The sequence below is a fragment of the Leiobunum rupestre genome, chromosome 6, assembly GCF_980474605.1.
Source record: "Leiobunum rupestre chromosome 6, qqLeiRupe1.1.hap1, whole genome shotgun sequence".
Taxonomy (NCBI): Eukaryota; Metazoa; Arthropoda; class Arachnida; order Opiliones; family Sclerosomatidae; genus Leiobunum; species Leiobunum rupestre.
Genome location: NC_143389.1, coordinates 59,670,618 through 59,689,481, shown reverse-complemented (window position 1 = coordinate 59,689,481; position 18,864 = coordinate 59,670,618). Strand labels below are relative to the sequence as shown.

Genomic DNA, 18,864 nt, shown 5'->3' with positions numbered 1-18,864 from the left:
TAAATTCTATTTAATCTTAAAATAGTAACCGCGCTTACTTGGAAAAAAATAAATTCTTAAAGGCTTTGCTCGTGACTACGGCAAAATTGGATCACAAAATGAATGAATTTTAAATGGAATCTACAAAAATTCGATTGGACTACTAATGAAATTCGTCTCGAAAAGAAAGGATTTAACTGTAACAACTGGAATAAGAATAAATTATACAAAAATAAAAGACAGGACTGTTTTAAACCAGATTTAAAAATGTTTTCTTTTAATAAACATGGATTTTTATAGAAACTGTTCTGTTACACTGTAATTTCAAAGCAAAACAAATACGTAATAAAGTAAAAGATTAACTTAAATAGAATTTACATTATCGATACTAGGAAAGAATCTAGAAATACATTAAACGTTTAAAATTTAAATAAAGTTTTAAGTTAAATATTTAAAAACTAATAAAAATATATATGTAAAGGAATTGAATGTTTAAAACTAGTAAAAATATTTAAATAAAGGAATTGAATGTTTAAAACTAATAAAATATTTAAACAAAGGAATTGAATGTTTAAAACTAATAAAAATATTTGTATAAAGGAATGAAATGTTTAAAAATAAAATTAAAAACTTGAAAAAATATTTATATAAAGGAATTAAATGTTTAAAAATAAAAAATTAAATAAATTAAATTTGAAACAAAAAAATATATATAACGGAATTAATAAATAAATTTATAGGAAGAAATCAAATGTTGGAAATTAATTAAACATTTAAATGGAATATTTACAATTTAATAAAAGTTTATAAAAAAATAAAAAACACTAGTGAAACCTTATAAAAACCATACAGAAAACGAAAAAGGTTTCAAAGCGAGCCGGGAAGACGAATACGGACCTGCAGGGTCATTCCGAGAAACGGCACACGTTAGGGACAAAAAATAAGTATTTTGACCCCTTCTAACTGAGAAAAAGCAAAAACTAGAAAATTCAACGTTGAAAACATTAAGGCCTTTAAGATACACCACGGGGGTTTTCGTAATTACACAATCTACGAGAGAAACGGAAAACAATAAAAGAGACATTGCCATTCCTCATCATCGAGAGAGCCACGCGAGAGAATATAAAATCGTAGCGGCGCTGGCGACACCTAGGGAGTCCTAACCCATTTCAAATAGGCGCCCTTAATTGTTGTCCAAATTATTATCCCAAAACACAGATTTCGAGGAGGCCTCGATACTCAAAGAGGTCCACCCTGGGGATTCATCGTGGCAATTAAGAGTGGGTGGAATTTTTCGGACAGAAGCGCGTGCAACGGCGGACTCACCCCGGGACGTTTTTTTCGGCTTCGAAAATATTCCAATCAAAATGGTCGTTCCGCATGGTCAGTCGCACGAATCTCTCCGCTGGCTTTCTCTCCCGCCCGTTTTCGTGTATCTATAGTTTCTATATTAAACGACAGAGGGGGTTCTTTTTTTTCTCAGGTACTTTATGACGGGAGAAAAACTTTCACCCCTCGCGAGTGTTGGTATTTTGGGGAGACACTGTGGTGAGAGTTCATGGGCCCCTGAAGCGAATAATTTTAGGTGGCTAACCTTTACGAGTAATTCACGATCGCGCTGTTTACAAAGTTGTTCAATTTGTCGCTATTATTAAAAATCTGGTTATTGTTTATTTTTTCACCACCACCGAAAAGGGCACGATATAGAGGTCGTTTAGAATACAGGGTGTCTCATCCAGGGTTGCCACAAAATGTTCAGATTCAAATTCCCTGACTATTCCGTTTTCCTGGCCATTTTAAGAGATTTTCCCTGACTTATTAGGGCCCAAAAATTTTCTTTTATATTTTACTTTTATCAGAAGTTAATAAATTTAGATGGTTATATATTTCAGTAAAGAGGTTATTGCAATGTTGAAGAAATTAGCCAAACATTCAAGGAAATAAATGATAATCGTGGAATTTGTCATAGATCTAGAGTCAAATTACCTTCAAAAAGTGCCAAGATAAAATTGAATTCCCTGACTTTTCCCTGAATTTTTACCAATTCTTAAAATTCCCTGACTTTTTAGGCCCATTTTTAAATTCCCTGACTTTTCCCTGTTTTCCCTGACGTGTGGCAACCCTGTCATATATCCCAGGCGGCTCGTTTTTATAACAGACCAGCTAATCCCCAAAGAGAGTCTCGTGTAGCATTTACAGGTTCTGAAAATCAAATTATCGTACCAAGGCAATAAAATTATCGATTTGGTGATAAATTAAAAAAAAATTGTTGGAATATTGAGGTTAATCCTGTTCGAGAAATACAATTTTTTAATAAAGTTCAGCCTATTCAAAAAATCAAGCCCAAAACAAAAAGCCAATATTAATAGTTATAGTCGGTTTCATTGTCAAATTATCGTACATTATCTTACGCTCAGGCTGAATTATCAAAAATTATTCTAGGCCCAAAAGGTATATCGAAATTATAGCCGTGTACGATAATTATCGTAGGTCTGGCAACGATGGACTCGTATCTATGATACTACTATTTTGCTAAACCCATGGACACTTTATCTCTAACGATACAGTGTCCATGCTAAAACCTAGTAAGCCATTTTTTAAAGGACATCGCAATTGCTTCTTTTATGGGAAATGACTTTCTACGGATTTATTTCAAATTTAAATATGTTGTTAGGCCTGGTCAAAGGACCAAAATTGTCGATTGCCAATTTTCCCTAGTTCCTATAGTTTTTCAGTGGTCACATTTGTGGTCTTTTTGTTAAAAAAATTAACGTTTTATTGGTTCGCGTTGTAGTCTCTTCCGTCGCGGGTTCAGGTTGACTGACATTATCTTTTCCATATTTAAATTTCAAACTACGTTACTTATTTTTCATTCATTTCAACTTATTCGTAGCTTGCACGTGGGTGTGGCCTATTTTCGTTGCCATGGTAACGTTTTGGTTGTCCTTGACATTAGAACGCCAATGGTGGTCACGTGATTATTTTCTAGCAGTTAATATGGTCACGTGGTGTTTGCCTCGTGATTTGTGACGTAGAAAAATGTCATGGCGGCCGTTTACAGGCGGATCTTAGTTATGACGTATGTCTATGACGCGGCGAGCATGGAGATAATTATACGATGAATTTTCGTACGTAGAATTATTTGTTAATATTTTCCGTAAGAAATGGTTTAATAAAGAAAATATAATAAGTGAGAAATGAAAAGTAAATCGGAATATTTGTGATTAATGGAAATCAGTGGTTTTCCGAAACGGTGTTCATTTATGTACTAGAATGTACTACTAGCTCCAAATTTTCCAAAGTGGCGCTTACTAGGTTTTGTCAGTCGAGTAACGATAAATTAGCCACGCGATGGCGCTACGTAGCAGCATTTTATGAGGAGATATGGGTCTCCTGGGGTAGATGATATACGTTTTTATCAAAACCTCTGGGCCATATTAAGGCATGTGAGAAGTGTGCCATGGCACGGGGGCCCCCGTCTTCGAAATAAATGTTTTTTTTTTCATTCTTCCATTCTTTTAGAATTTTATGTTTATAACCACATTGGCGTTATAGAGTCAAAAGTAGCGTCTGCATTTTTTTAGGCTCCCCAAATTCTACTTTGCACATGGCCCCCAATAGTAATAATCTGGTCCTGTAAAAGCTATAAAACTTAAAATTTTTGGAGTATATTAAAAGTGAAGGGGAATTAATATCCCAATTTGAGAAAAAAATTATTTGAAATTCGATTTCTTTGGCCGTTAGGCGTAATTTGTAAGGCACCGTTGGAAACCGTTTGTTGCATGATATTATTATCTTCGGTTTAAACAACGAATATCAAATGAAATTAAGTTAACAAGAATGTATTTATTTATACTCAGGGAGAATGAATATGTCGAGACTATCGACGGACACGTTGAGGCCCTAACCCCCTCACGCTAAGGAATGGAGGCGGTCTTATTTTTTGCGTCCTCGCAGCAGTGGTAATCACGTCGAAAAACGTAATTTTTAAGAACCAATGAGATTGCAGTATTATTTGATTTTATTAAAGCGGAGGAGCATACCGGGGCCCCAACTGGTGGAATTGGAGAAACGCTAAAAATAATATCGGCATATTCATTCTCCCTGAGTATAAATAAATACATTCTTGAAGTTAATTTTCGATGATACTAAACAAAAAACGTATTTCCTACTGTAATTTTTGCCAGTTGTTTGGAAAACTAAAAATTTTCGTTTTCGAAAATTTAGGTTATATATTCCCCCTCTCCTTTTAAAATAGCCAGAAAAATGCAACGATCGAGCAAACACTCTGTACCAATCCGTACGAAACGGAAAACCACTAATCCCGTATTTTCACATCGCGGTATTTTGGGTAATACCATAATGAGTCACCAATTAAACCGAACAAGTTTGACGTCCAAAATTATGCAAAAAAGCTAAGAGAAGATAATCTGATTATAATTCGCCGTTACCGACTATACGAGCGTTAGATAAATTACACGTAAATGAAGCGGTACTCATCTGACTATCGAGTTTGAATACCAACTACAAGTAACGTATCCTGTTACATAAATTGATGGCCTTCGTCTCGGAATCGAGTCTTCGCTAATTGCAAAAGATACCGGTCCAGTAATGGACGCAACCAAAACGAAATGTACGCGGGAGAGTCAGTGACACTTTGGGATACAACGATCCCTTTAAAAAGGTGTTTTTACATACACTTATTCGTTAAAAACGCCTGTGATATTGGTCTTAGAGAAATTATCGCCAGGGGACAGAAGGACCCTATATCAACTACCTCGAGGCACGATATAAGAAAATGGGATAAGGAATAATTATTGACTACCAAAAATGGGACTGACAAAATCACCGCGGGGAATATTATAGTTACAACGAAATATTAAATCTGGGTACCATTGTCTTCGTTGGTTTGGGCGCATGAGAGAAAAAAGTAGTTTAAGATCATTAATTAAACCTACATTAATGACTTTTCGCGGGCAAAGTTTCTAAAATTAACTATGTAGATGTATTTATATTACAGAGCCCTGGAGGCAAAGTTAGGTTTGTTTAGATAGACGAACCCGAAAAAAGTGTAGTTATGATATAATCAGTCACACCCTGTAAACGCGCTATCCTCCTTCCCCCTACCTGAAGAAAAAAACCAGAACAATGGTTTCGTACGATCATAGTTTGGAAATGCTAGGCGTTATAATAATAATAGAACTAAGATGAGAGAAAAGGTTAAATTGACGACCTAGAGACACGGCTACCACAAATTGAGAAATGTTGGACTACAAATACGAAAATTACAGGACGGTTGCTGGGTCAGTGAGTCACAGAAATATTAAGTGATTTAAGTGACTAACAATTTGAAATAAAACTGAAAAGTGACTAACAATTAAAAAAACAGTGTTTGAAAAGTGACTAAAAAGAAGAAAAAATAAAGTTTTAAAAAGTCAAAAAGATAAATATTTTCATTCTTACCTAGTAGGCCTAATTATTCAACCATATAACTTTTATATAAAATTTTTGTTTTAAGAAAGTCAAAATTAAACTAGATTTTTTCCAATAAAAAAACGTTTCCAAATGTTGAGAAACAACCATGTTTCGGCATTTAGAGCACTATCTTATCGTCGTTTGAAGTTCTTTGTGAGATTTTTAAAGACAAATAATATAAAAAATGCCAAAAAAAAGTGATAAATAGTGAGTAATATTAGAAAAAGTTACTTTAAGTAACAGAATTTAAAATAAATGATTGTAATTGAGAAAAGTGACTCGGCCACAGGCCTGACATAAGGAACGCAGCCATCCGTAGGAAATAAATATTAGGGGTTATTTAAAAAATAGATCAAATGGACTCAAAAATATGCGGATTATTTATTAACCAAAAAAAAGGCGATCACAACTTGTCATGACTAGATTAATTGCTTAACTGTAATTGCTCTAGAAATTCTAGAAACTGCAGACTGGAAATTAGTGGTTCAGCAACGAAACTACAGATGGCGGTAGTGTTATTACAAATTTGTGTCCGCTATAATAAATTTAAGGTTGTTTGAATCTGTAGTTTATTTTGGCCGAACTAGGGTGCGATCGGCTTATTGAGAAATTATTTGGAGATGAATTTATTTTTCACGGTGAAAGAATGTTCGTCATCGGAAAGGGCGCCAACCGCTTTTTGTTATTCTTTGGCACGACAAATTTTCCCGAAAATAATCTTTCAAATGTTAGAATAAAGAGATTCTCGAAATGTTGCGAAGCGACTCTAAAAAAAAGGTCAAAGAGGGTTTCGAAAACTGGGTATTCTGACTTCGCGAAAGAGGAGCAAAAATTCCATTTCGAATCAGTCACGGTACTCGTGGCGCCATCTCTTTAAACACGAGAAGACCAAATGTCAAAAAAAAAACGTTAAAAATTGGCAAAATATATGTTATTCTTGAGTTTTAAAGTAATAATTGAAGATTTTTAAAATTAAAGTGGCATTTCTTATTTGGCTATGGGTATGACAGTGCTAATAAACTGATTTGCATCAAAAGCGAAAATAAGACCCTGCACACCCTTTAGCCCCAAAATATTCTTTAAGAACTTGTCATTATGGGTTAAAGGAAAATCAAATTGTAAAATGAAGTAAAAATGATACCCATAAACGGGTCAAAATTACAAAGATATTTATTTTAAATTCCACTTAAATATTCCTGAAGAAGTAGCTCCTTCAAAATGTTGGTTTTTATATAAATACCAAGAATTTAAACTATTTTTCGTGTCTCATTATCAATTTTTATTTCCCTCTATTAGAAATTTTATATTGGGAGCTACTTACTTTTGATACATTTATACTTTAGTTAGGAACTTGAATCACAACTTGCAAGCTAACTAGGGCACATATAATTTCTATTTTGAAAATGGTAATGTCAAGCACAAGTAAAATATTTTGTACCAAAGTTTTCATCAGTGGTTTTTGGCAGTTCCAGCTTCTGGCAATATTAAATAAGCTTAATTGCTAATGGCATACAACAAACAGAACAGAACAGAAAACCACATAACCCAGACAAGATAAACAATAGCAGCACTAGGAATTTGGTGGCCCCTGTAGTCTTTAATGTAAATTTACAGATAATGTGACCACATTTTGTCGAATCTCCGGCCCTTTTGGAAATTCCAGCTAGCCTACCCTTAGCGCTATTACTGAAAACAAATGAAAACTTTAAAAAAAGCCTACTTTGATATCATTGGCTTTATATTCTTCATAGGAACATATTTGTAGTGAGCTTGGCCTGTCTGGTGGCAAGGATTCACTATCACTGGATTCCATGTTACTTTGGTTACAATATCTTCAATCTATAAAGTAAAACTAACATTGAATTTTTGATAAAATATAAGAATGGAATTTCTGACACCAAAATGATTTTACTAAATTAAAAAATATTAGACATGAAATGTTTAACATCTTAAAATTTCACCTTAATTTTGAATAATTCATACAGTATTTTGAGTAATTAGTTTATGGGTGTAAGCCTCTAGAAAAAGTGACAATTCCTAGACAAATTAGCAATGGTATTTTAATACCTATTGGGATTTATTTATCATATCAAATTTCCATGCATTTACCCTAAATTTTTGAAAGCCAATTTTATTTCCAGGTACTCCCATATTCATAGACAAACCAGCGATAATTTTTTGTTCGCATTTTTTTCTTTGTCTATAAATAATTTCTTATCAGAATTATTTATTATTACGTTAAATCCTTCTGTAAATTAAACGCTAGTAGATTTTCTGTACAATGAAATTATTTGTTATCATTCTTTTCTGTTTCATGTCTTAGTTTTAAGTATTTCGCTTAATTCGTTTACTCTGAAGGCATATTACTACTGTCACATTAATGAAATTAGCTTAAGTTTGACCTAGGCTTAAGTACTGTCTAAAATCTAATTCAACATAATAACCTGTGTGATGGAAAATTTAGCAACAATGATTATCAAAATGCTTAAAGTTCAAGGAAAATTTGCAAATCTCGGTTTATAATTATAGTTAATTCAAATTTGGAAATTAATTTACGGGTCTAAGGTAGTTTTCTGAGGTCAAGTGGGTTTATAAAAGCAAAACCACGAAGACGTTACCGTAGGATGAAGCCTATGACCAAGCCCATTACTAAGACTAGGCCTAGGATCTTGGCCGTTTTGATAGGTCAAACTTGACGCATTTTTTAAAACATTAAATTCGATTCCAACTCTATTACACTTACGTGATTATACGTGCACCAAAAGCAACCTATAAACTATTACTTTTTAACGAAAATACTCATCAATTTCAACATAATAAGCTTAAATACTTTAAATATAAAAAATTATGCTAGATCAAACGGCGGCAAACGCGCAACCATGGATGTCCCATGGCGCAAGCTTCGAACGCGAAAATGAAATCGGAACCGGAAAGGGTTTAGCGTTCCGGTGAATTAAATTTCCTCATAAATTCAAAGAAAACCGCCATCTTTTCAAATAATCCCACCAAATAATCAAATAATGAAAATTGAATCTGCTCGTTTTACATGTTAAGATAATTTTTTCGGCATCTACATTTGACTAATTTTAATAATTTAAATTGGAATTGTATTAATTCATAGAACAAATGAGTAAAAATAAATATCCCGCCAAAACACATGAACAAATAGGAAAACTGTCAGCTCAGAACCGGAAATGGTACTTAGGATGATTCGACAATCCAAGATGGCAACGATGAGGGGATGTATATGGAATTCGATGTTTCCACTAAATTTTAAATTTATGCCAAAGATGTTCAGTAAATATCTCCTTTTTATATGTGTAACATCTAAATTGTTCACGCAAATTTCAGGTATATTTGCTATTACTAATACTATAAAATATTCTTACATTTAACAAAGAAATAAACACCCCTTCTGAAACTGACATTTGATATTTTATCCCTGTATTATAGGCAGTAACTACGGCTTCGTAACATGCGGCTCAGTTATGAAATTATTAAATTCAAATTTTAACGTAAGACTACATTCGCACGACGTCAAATATGGCTCTGGAAGTGGTCAGCAGGTATTAAAAAAACTGAATGCTTTGTTTACGAATAAACCACTCTGTCCACTCATGAATTATATTATAGTCTGTCACTGCAACTGATGAGCAGGATGATATAAATAGTCACTGGATAGTAAAAGGAACTACAATGGGACTTTCAGATTGCCCTAGAGGGTAAATTGCAACTTGAAACAAAATGTGTGACAAGAATATTTAAAAATTGTAAATTTTACATCTTTTTAGGGAACCAATAAAATGTGGTAAAAAAGTTAGATTAGAGCATTTAAAAACTACCCGTAACCTTCACAGTCACCATTTTCCATCACCTCTTTCAAATAACCAAGAAGTTAGCGCCTTTGGTGATAATGGAGAAGGAGATACAGGTTAGAATTTTGTGATTTTGCAAGAGTAGAAATATATTAACTTATATTTCATGTAGGTGACATATGGATTGTCACTTGTAGTGATGAGTTATGGAAACGAGATGAAGAAATTAGGTTCAAACACGTTGATACTGATGGGTAAATGTAAATTACGGACTCCTTAATAGTTCCAGTTTCTAACAGAAGTTTTTATATTAGCTGGCTGTCAGTTACTGGACATTCTTATGGAAGGCCTATAAATGGACAAATGGAAGTTGCAGCCATCAACTATCCAGATTCAAATTGTTATTGGAAGACTGCCGAAGGTGTTTTTATAAAACCCAGTGATAATGTTAGGCCCCAAATACATGAACATACCGAGTTATAGTGAGGTTTAACTCGATTTAGGAAATTCAGTCATTTTATTTCCAGGCGATTCACTTTACAAAACTCAATACCATTAAAATACCTACAACCACCACTCTGTCAGTCTGTGTCCCTCTTTTTGACTATTGTAATAATTTTATTAATAATAACTTAAATTATATAGCATCATGATTTATTTGTATATAAAACAATATCCTCGTTCTATTATGTGCAGACACAAAAATATTTAACACAATATATACTTATTTACAAAATAACTCGTTAACAAAGAGTTCGATTCTTGTTTCTTACTCTTAAGAATCGGTCAAAGTAGTTTGTTCCATCGCCAGAGCTGCTTCGTCCTCAGCTTTCTTTTCATTAAGGATTTTTACAGCTTCTTCTGGAATCCGGCCTTCATCTAAGGATTTGCACCACTGTTTGTACTGAGCAATTAGGTTATAAGCGAAACAATATATTTGGGAATAAGAAAGCGTCATAAAATTAATACCATTTCAAGTTCTTGGCGCAGCATTAAAACAGCTTGTTCTCTGTTGGCTACTAATTCTTCCAAATATTGATAGCGTAGCTTTTTGCGAGCACGGCACTCTCGTGCACTTTGACGGCTCCTCTCCAGACGGGCTTTCATTGTACCTAAAATTATGCAAATTAGTTAATGAAATATTATTAAATGAGGCCAAGGCTTAAAAATACGATTTCACTGTTAAAATGTCTGTGATGGGTGATCAGTCTTGAGTTACAAATTGTTAAAATAACTCAAAAGAATTGTATAATTTGAAAATATCTACCTTTACTAAATTAGTGGAATCATACGAAATACACGGAATGATATTTCCATAAGCACGGTGTATAACAATTTCTCCAAAACAAACGCAGCAATCAGCGTTGCCAAGTCCTTAAAATAAAATTATCGTACTTTGGAAAACAATTATCGTGAGCCTGAAAATTTGTGGTAAATATGAATTTTGTGGAAATCTTAACTTGGTCGAAATTATGGTTATGAAAACTGAAAAAATCTCTGACTAAAAACTTATATTTCAAAGTTACAGTTTTAACCATTGAATTGGGAATAATACTGCTAGAATTACAATTACGATTTCGGTTGCCATGGTTACGCGGGACATGTTCTGAGAAGACTGTACGAAATTCATCGTTATAATTAGGCGGTAGCGCCATCTATATTTTGTAAAGTTATATAATTCGCGCAAAAATTCAATTGCAATATAGTTGCCACCACTAGAGACAGATGCCGCTACGGTTGAACGATATAGTTGAAAAAGTCTCCATATTAAACGAAATTGGTCGCGCGCCAGCCAGATTTAGTTGTACCTCTATTTATTCCCAACTCAATGGTTTTAACCAGTCTTATGACAAAATTGAAATTTATCGTACATTCCGATTAAGTTATCAAAAACATCGTGCGTTGAAACGATCGTAGGTTCTAAATTATCGACGTGAAAGATATTTATCGTATATTTGGCAACGCTGGCAGCGATACAAAGGCTCCGCAATGACGCAATCACATTAAAGCACATGACTGGAAAAGTGTCCTACATAATGGGACTACTTTTCCTACGCGTCAGAAAAGCCGATTTTTAAAAACCTTGCGTATCGACAGCTATTTTTTAGGATAGATAGTGCGCATTGTAGATGAAGAATATGAGAGAATTTTCATTCAGTCGCAAGGATAGGCAACTCTAAATACAAATAGGTATACTGAATCTCATCAATGATAATTTAAACTCGTACACTAGATTCGAATACTGAGAGCTTTCCCATTGACGGTTTTGTTACGAAGCGTTTACCCTTTTTCGGCACGTGCCCTTAGAAAAATCGGGCTTTTCTTGGTCTGTAACGCTTTACCACGAACAGCAGAAGAAACACGTACGAGTGTTAACAAGACAGTGTACAAAAGACAATGAAAGATGAGTTATCGTCCGTGGATGATCATCATTGGAAACAGATGGGTATTTCTCATCAAGACGAATGAAAATTGGACAATTGCCTAACATAAAGCAAGACTCGTAGCCAAGGGCTATGTTCAAAGAGAAGGAGTCGATTAAGACGAAACATTTGCTACGGTTGCCACCTTCGAGACGCTCCGAATTTTTCTCAGCATCGTAGCCCAGAAACTACTTTGTCTAAAGCAATTTGACGTAAAGACCGCGTTTCTTCACGGTAAATTGTGCGAAGAAATCTATATGAAGCAATCAGAAGCGGAAAATTTCCCGTATTTTTCCGAAAAAAATAAAAAAAGTTTTCATTCCATGATTAGTCTAATATATTGTTTGCAAATTTAAATACAGCGGCATTTTCGCCTCATTTCTTCTAATCTAAAAGTAAAACTAAAATTCTAGACGAGTTTAAACTGGTTAACAATTAAATGGAGTGTGAAAGAAAACACCAAGGTATTGTTCTATAGCAAGGACGTATATAAGGGGGGGTTTAGGGGGCTCAAACCGCCCCCCTTAGGACTCGATTTCTTTCTTACGAAAGGAGCGCAACATTCACATTATCCTTTTCCAATAAAAATATTAAATTTTGCAAAACAATATCAATTTTGTTCTCTGTTTTAATAACATTTTCTCGCAAATGTATTAAAAAACTTCGTTTGATACACGTGCGGAAATGTCATTGTCACTTGTCCCGAGTCTAGCCAGTACAATTGGTCCATAGCCTGTCTCTTTGATTCACTAGAAGCTGCGGGTATTGTTGGCGATGCTCTCGCCTGGATTGAGGACTATTTGCGCGGTAGGAGGCAAAGGGTGGTGCTCAATGGCTTGGCGTCCGGCTGGGGTGATATTGGTAGGGGCGTTCCCCAGGGTTCTGTCCTAGGACCCTTTCTCTTCAATGTTCTCATCAATTCTTTGCCCGACGCCATACTCGTTGCGCTTATACTCCTCTTTGCCGACGACTCTAAGCTCTTTCACCGTCTCAAAACTCTCTCAGATTGTCATGATCTTCAATCTGACTTGGATAGGGCTGCACACTGGGCCAAATCGCGCGGTCTATCCTTTAATGAATCAAAGTGCTCTGTCCTCCACCTGGGCCACAAAAACTACAATTTTGTTTACACTTTAAACGGTACGCCCCTCAAAACTACTCTCTCGGAGCGAGATCTGGGTGTACTACTTGACCCCTCCTTGAAGTTCTCTAGCCACACCAACAAGGTTGCCAAACGAGTTCACGCGGTCACTGGTCTAGTGCGGAGGAACCTCTACTTCCGGTCGCCTCTGTTGGTCAAATCGCTTTACAGCTCTCTGATCCTTCCCATTTTTGACTATTGCTCACCAATTTGGACCCCACACGCGATGACAGATAAACAGGCACTCGAAAAAGCTCAGAACCAGTTTACAAAACTTGCTTCCAAATTTTCAGTACGGCCCGCTCCTGCCCTGCTAAAAGCCTTAAAAATAGAACCTGTAATGATGCGCCATAAACTCAATAACCTGCGCTTACTCCACAAATTTTTCAGTAACAAATTAGATCTAGGTTTTTCCGACTACTTTACCCTAGACTCGGTGAACCGAACTAGGGGCCACACCCTTAAGCTCAGCAAACCACGTGCCAACACGGCACTGAGACTCAATTCTTTTTCCCATTCTGTTATTAACGATTGGAATAAACTTCCGCAGTCTATTGTTTTAATAAAGGACTATCATAAATTCCGCTCCTCTGTAACTGACCACTTAATTGTCACCCCGTAATTCCTGCACTGAGCTGTTCTTTCCCCTTAAATATTCTTGCCTTTTCAACGGTATGTCAATGTTTTGTTTTGTATTATCATTAACATTATTTCTTTTGTACTTTGTATATTCGCTTCATGCGAGTGATTCTTTTCTGTAAGTGCCTGCGCAAAAGCCGTTTCGGCTTGGTAGGCCAAGTTCCTATTAGTGAAATAAATAAATAAATAAATACTTCAAATATGCGTTATTGCTAACAAAAATTTCGCACTCGCTGCGCTCGCAATTTCATCTGGTTGTGTTATAACCCGTACCCCCCCCCCCTTTGATTTTCTATATCTACGTGCTTGTTCTATAGTAACAATCATTGATGAAGGGGGAATGATTGGATGATTCCGGGACAATTTGCAGGCTAGGCGAGCGCCAAGGACCCCCGATTATTAGGGTCCCCATTTTGCCACTCGAGGGGGAGGGGGAGTGATTTTTTGGTTAGATATTGTGTGTGAAGGGTGCAAATTAGTCCCCATAGTTACAGGGGCTTATTAGCCACAAGGTTAATTAAAGCGCATGCTTCTAACGCCATTTTATCAATCTTTCAACATAAATGTGTATGTTTTCGATTCGCCTTGTTGTTTCTAATTTATGGGGATCTAACTTTGTTGAAGTTTACAACAAAGCAAGCAAAGCGTGACGAAAAAATGGTCCAGCCAAGTTTAAAAGAAACGAAAATGGTTTAATTGAATTGAAGCATAAGTAACATAATAACAATAAGTATGACACTTCCTATTGCTTTAATGCTAATTTTCTAACCGAACCTTTTTTCGGCACCTATACTCACTTCAAGCTGTGACTTGGACTCGTGACTAGTCTTATAGTCGATCAAGGTTCGTAGAGAAAAATACACTATTTCGTTTCGGAAAATCTCCAAAACTCGTTCGTTGAATGCGCCCCCCTTGTTAGTCGATAGCTACGCCGCAAAATTTTCGTTTTGGAAACGAAAACATTTGAGAGAGTTGGCCGTTTTCGGTCTATCGAAATCTGGCAGCCTTGCCTGCCTTTCGTCCTGTATCTATATACCGAAAATGGCTGACAATTACGCCGCCGAAGATATTTTACTAAACTGAACGGCGGCGTTTTTGACCGTTTGTTTGAATTATCGACTAAGACTCTTGCCGTTTTGGATGACTACTTATTGATAAAATTTAAGCCTAATATCGGAGAGCACCTTCTGGAGTCGCGAGGGGCTTTGGCTTTGTTTTGAAGCCCGCATGCGAATCACGCGTGGTGCCGAGAAAAACTTTTTTAATTTTTATCATTTTAGCCTATCTATCGGAAATCAGATATTTCGGCTTAGCGGAAGTCTCACATATTTTAGACACTAGAGGGCTCTGTGCTGAGAAAACATCTTGATTACGCAATAACTATGAAAATCAGTTTGGTTGTAAATCTCGTTAATTGTCATACTTATTGTTATTATGTTACTTATGATTGAAGTAATTAGAAAGAGTTAATACAATTGACATTAAGAGACCCAGCAAATGAGTTAAATGAACTGAATACGCACGAAACGATGATATATACCTACATCGGTCAAAAAATAAATTAGATGAGGTTATCAGCAACAGGTTCTAATTTACATTGAAAGAGATATTGGAACAAATAACCGATAAAGTAGCGACCCTAGCAAATTTTTCAGGTGGTTCGATATCTCATTGTGGGACATAGCTGAATCCAGACGACGTCCTTCGCTGCTTCGTTGGCGGCTTCCAGCGCGGATTCTGTTGTGGATAGAGCGACCGATTACTGCTTCCGACTGGCCCAAGTGACTGGAGTGGAACCCATAAGGCTGACTACACCGAAAGTTAAACGTCGAGTCTTTTCGCTACCACCATAACCTGCGTCGCAATAGGGAATGATCGTTGTAGTATCATCAGTTTTGAACAAAGAGAACCAGAGTTGATGTTACTCGCAGGTAGCTGAAAATATGTTTGACAGTTGGATTTGCCAACCCTCGCGACCTTCTTCACTCGTGTCTGAGGCAATGGCTGGTGTCTTTACAGGTTTAGATTCAACCACATCGATCTTTTCCAGGACTTTTTCTATGTAAGCGCTCTGATGGAGGAAGATTGAGCCATCTTTCGTGAAGTTGATACACCAAGGTAAGTTGAGGCTCCCCCATAGATTATTTCGCACTCTTTGGTGAATTGACGGAGGAAGTTATCAACGACATCGTCAGTGTCCCAGCTAGAAGCACATCATCGATGTAGAGTAGAAGAACGAGGTACATATATCACCCTCTGAGAAGACATATAGGCAGTGATCACTATCTGCTCCTTTGAAACCATACTTTCGTAGTACTTTGTCAATAAGTTCATTCCGACTGCGTGGTGACTGCTTCAAACCATACAAGCTTTTCACGAGTCTCCAGACTCTTCCGCTGTCATCGTCAAAACCTTCTGATTGCTTCATATAGATTTCTTCGCACAATTTACCGTGAAGAAACGTGGTCTTTACGTCCAATTGTCGTTAATTTCTGGGCTACGATGCTGAGAAAAATTCGGAGCGTCTCTAAGGTGGCAACCGTAGCAAATGTTTCGTCTTAATCGACTCCTTCGCTTTGAACATAGCCCTTGGCTACGAGTCTTGCTTTATGTTAGGCAATTTTCATTCGTCTTATTGAGAAATACCCATCTGTTTCCAATGATGATCGTCCACGATAACTCATCTTTCATCGCCTTCTGCCACTTGTCAACACTCGTACGTGTTTCTTCTGCCAAGAAAGTTTTGTTCGCAGAAGGACAAAAGGACGGGTCTGAGTTTCGTGTCGTTTGGGGACTTGACGGGTCTGAGTTTCACGTCGTTTGGGGACTTAACGGGTCTGAGTTTCACGTCGTTTGGGGACTTGAAGGGTCTGAGTTTCACGTCGTTTGGGGACTTGACGGGTCTGAGTTTCACGTCGTTTGGGGACTTGACGGGTCTGAGTTTCACGTCGTTTGGGGACTTGACGGGTCTGAGTTTCACGTCGTTTGGGTTCTGAGCGATTCAAAATATAGGTCCTCGTGTTTACGGCTACAGACCAGAGCTTCGGTGGTTGTCCACGCTTAAAATGTAACAAGACCGACGGTTTCCATGATCGTTCGATTCTCTCTCTCAGCGACTCCATTCTGCTCGGGGTATAACGCATTGACTTGCGATGATTGAGGCCCTCCTGCGCTGTCATTCGATGAAACTTTTCATTGACGTACTCTGTGCTATTATCAGTAACCAGTTCTCAAACTGTGTGCACATAGTTTCTGCACAAAGCCAGGAAATCTTTAAAATGTTCGACAACTTCTGATTTCTTTGTCAGGTAATATGGAAAATTCGCCCTTGAAGAGAAGGTAGTAGCGCTTGCTCTTCAAAGATGGCGTCGGTGAAGGTACCCAGAGGTTGGAATGAATCCTTTCACCAGGCTTTGCTTTCTCCAATCGGATCCCAAAGCTGTGACTAGTCATTTTTCCGTAGATACAGCCTTCATATCCTAGCTATTATCTTGAAGCCCCAGTCACCCATGCCACGTCTGAAGATCTGCTTTTCAGTCATTTCTCGGAGCAGCGGCAAGATGAGCAGAATTTAAAGGCTATTCTACCTTGATGTCCCGTTTATACAGACTTTAAAATTTTCCAGGCAGACGGAGAGTTTTCTTGCCCTTGATATTCTCGTAGAGACCCCACAATGTAGCCTTGGCTTTGAACTCCAAATTGGTGTTTCACTTACTGACGCTTTTAGAGATAAGACGTTACACGTGAAATCACTGATTTGGCAGACATTGTGGATGATTTCTCAGCAGACCTTCTTCCCAATTCGAAATTGAACTCTGATTTCACCTTCACCGTCTGCTGTCATCTGCGCTTTATTTCTAATCTGCAGAGTTGCAGTGGTATCAAACTTTCGGATCTGGATAAACTTTGAGGCGCCATTAGTTATGTGCTGTGTGTCTCAAAATACCAATTATCTTCTGATGTCGTACAAGCAACCCGGCCATTTGCTGCGAAGAAGCCTCCCCTGTTGTTGTTGCTGCGATTTTCTCGGGTACTTTGGCCTTCTGACACTCTCTTAGACTCCAAACGGTTCTTAGAGATGTGACCAAACTTATTGCAGTTATAGCATCTGAGACGGCTTGTTGGCTTATGCAAACTGTTCTCGTTCTCTAAGGATGATGCCATTTTCTTAGTTCAGAAATTATCATATTTTCGGGCTAACAGCCCGGATGACTCCTTGAAAGCGTTGCCATCACGGGTGGCACGGCCGATCGGCAACCTCTCCATCTCGGCGACTGTCTGCTTTCCCTCTGGTAGAGTGTCCCATAACATTCCAAACACTCGATACTTGTCCGGTGACAGCGATTCAAATATACAGGTGATAAGGATACAGTCACCCAATGATACGTTTTTCTCCCTTTCCACCGTCGTCAGGATGTCTGCCCACAAGGAACGCAACTGGGTGCGATGTGTGGCCATATCGACATCTAGAGATTTCGTTGCTAGCAATAGCTGTGCAAGAAGGTTTCGGAGCCGGTTTGACGACGTTTGTTCGAAAATTTCCAGGAGCTTGTCCCACATTTCTTTACGCATCTCGCAATTGGAAATCATGTTCTGGACCTTAGCTGACAGTGCTGACCAAATGACTATGAGAGCGGTACTGAACGCTATGTGGTATTTCTTTAACGGATTCGTCTTTTCTGTTTCTGTAGTCCTGATTGGTTCCGACCTGCCTCCGGTAATAATTTCGTACACGTCTCGTATCGCCAAGATATCGCTGACTTGTCTCTTCCAACTACGCCAATTCTCGGGACCTAACAGTCATGAAGTAGGAGCCCGTCCATCGTAGAAAACCAGGAACCAGGATACACTTGAGATCAGGAAACTTTAGCGGATCATCTTACACGGCGTCACACAGTGGAACCGTGCTGGGCCCATAGCCTGTTGAAGTTTACAACATACCAAGCAAAGCCAAGTTTAAAAGAAACGAAACTGGTTAAATTTATTTAAAGTAATTAGCAAGAGGTGATACACATGATTAAGAGCAAATGAATCAACGGAACTGAATACGCACGAAGCGAGTATATATACATCGGTTAAAAAAATACATGAGGTTATCAGCAACAGGTAGTATATCTCATTTACATTAAAAAAGATAACGGGACAAATAACCGATATCGCAATAGAAAAGTCAACATCGTATTAACTTTAACAAACCTTTTTCTCTATCATGAAATTCGGTGAGTTTGATAGTGTTATAATAAATTCAACTGAATCTTGTATAGACATTAAAATAAATGGGCATGTGAAAATGATAACTGACAAAAGGTGAGATTTTGAAACGCAAAACACCTAACGCGGAATGATATTGCGCGTTTATACACTATTTAATGCCTGTGCTTAGCTATTTACG

At 37.1% G+C, this 18,864-nt stretch overlaps 3 protein-coding genes across 8 annotated transcripts in view; 1 reads left to right on the top strand and 2 right to left on the bottom strand.

The window, feature by feature from the left end:
* The window catches only part of Patronin (calmodulin-regulated spectrin-associated protein patronin), a 54,350-nt gene extending 46,012 nt beyond the window's left edge, over positions 1–8,338 (bottom strand). The window contains exons 1-2 of one of the 2 annotated variants that reach the window (XM_090177676.1): positions 8,198–8,338; positions 7,175–7,293 (exon numbers count right to left, since the gene is read on the bottom strand). In XM_090177676.1, the coding sequence (XP_090033802.1) occupies positions 7,175–7,267 (93 nt within the window). In that variant the 5' untranslated portion in view covers positions 7,268–7,293; positions 8,198–8,338. Of the gene's footprint in view, positions 1–7,174; positions 7,294–8,010; positions 8,029–8,197 lie in introns of those variants that run through there. The other variant, XM_090177677.1, reaches the window with a different exon arrangement.
* A 246-nt stretch (positions 8,339–8,584) lies between these two features.
* Positions 8,585–9,914, top strand: LOC149942872 (stromal cell-derived factor 2). The gene is made up of 6 exons (XM_090177679.1): positions 8,585–8,805; positions 8,908–9,020; positions 9,088–9,176; positions 9,246–9,385; positions 9,442–9,523; positions 9,584–9,914. The coding sequence occupies exons 1-6, from the start codon at positions 8,649–8,651 to the stop codon at positions 9,750–9,752; spliced, it is 750 nt and encodes a 249-aa protein (XP_090033805.1). The 5' UTR covers positions 8,585–8,648; the 3' UTR covers positions 9,753–9,914.
* Positions 9,915–9,928: 14 nt separating this feature from the next.
* REPTOR-BP (REPTOR-binding partner) lies at positions 9,929–10,673 on the bottom strand. Of its 5 annotated transcripts, none has more exons than XM_090177680.1 (3): positions 10,537–10,673; positions 10,239–10,381; positions 9,929–10,173 (listed from the first exon to the last, which is right to left on the bottom strand). In XM_090177680.1, exons 2-3 carry the CDS (start codon positions 10,374–10,376, stop codon positions 10,045–10,047), a joined length of 267 nt encoding a protein of 88 aa, XP_090033806.1. In that variant the 5' UTR covers positions 10,377–10,381; positions 10,537–10,673; the 3' UTR covers positions 9,929–10,044. The 5 variants fall into 5 exon arrangements, with proteins under 5 accessions (XP_090033806.1, XP_090033810.1, XP_090033807.1 ...); XM_090177684.1 differs by having other exon boundaries at positions 9,929–10,164; XM_090177681.1 differs by having other exon boundaries at positions 10,543–10,644.
* Positions 10,674–18,864: the final 8,191 nt, after the last annotated feature.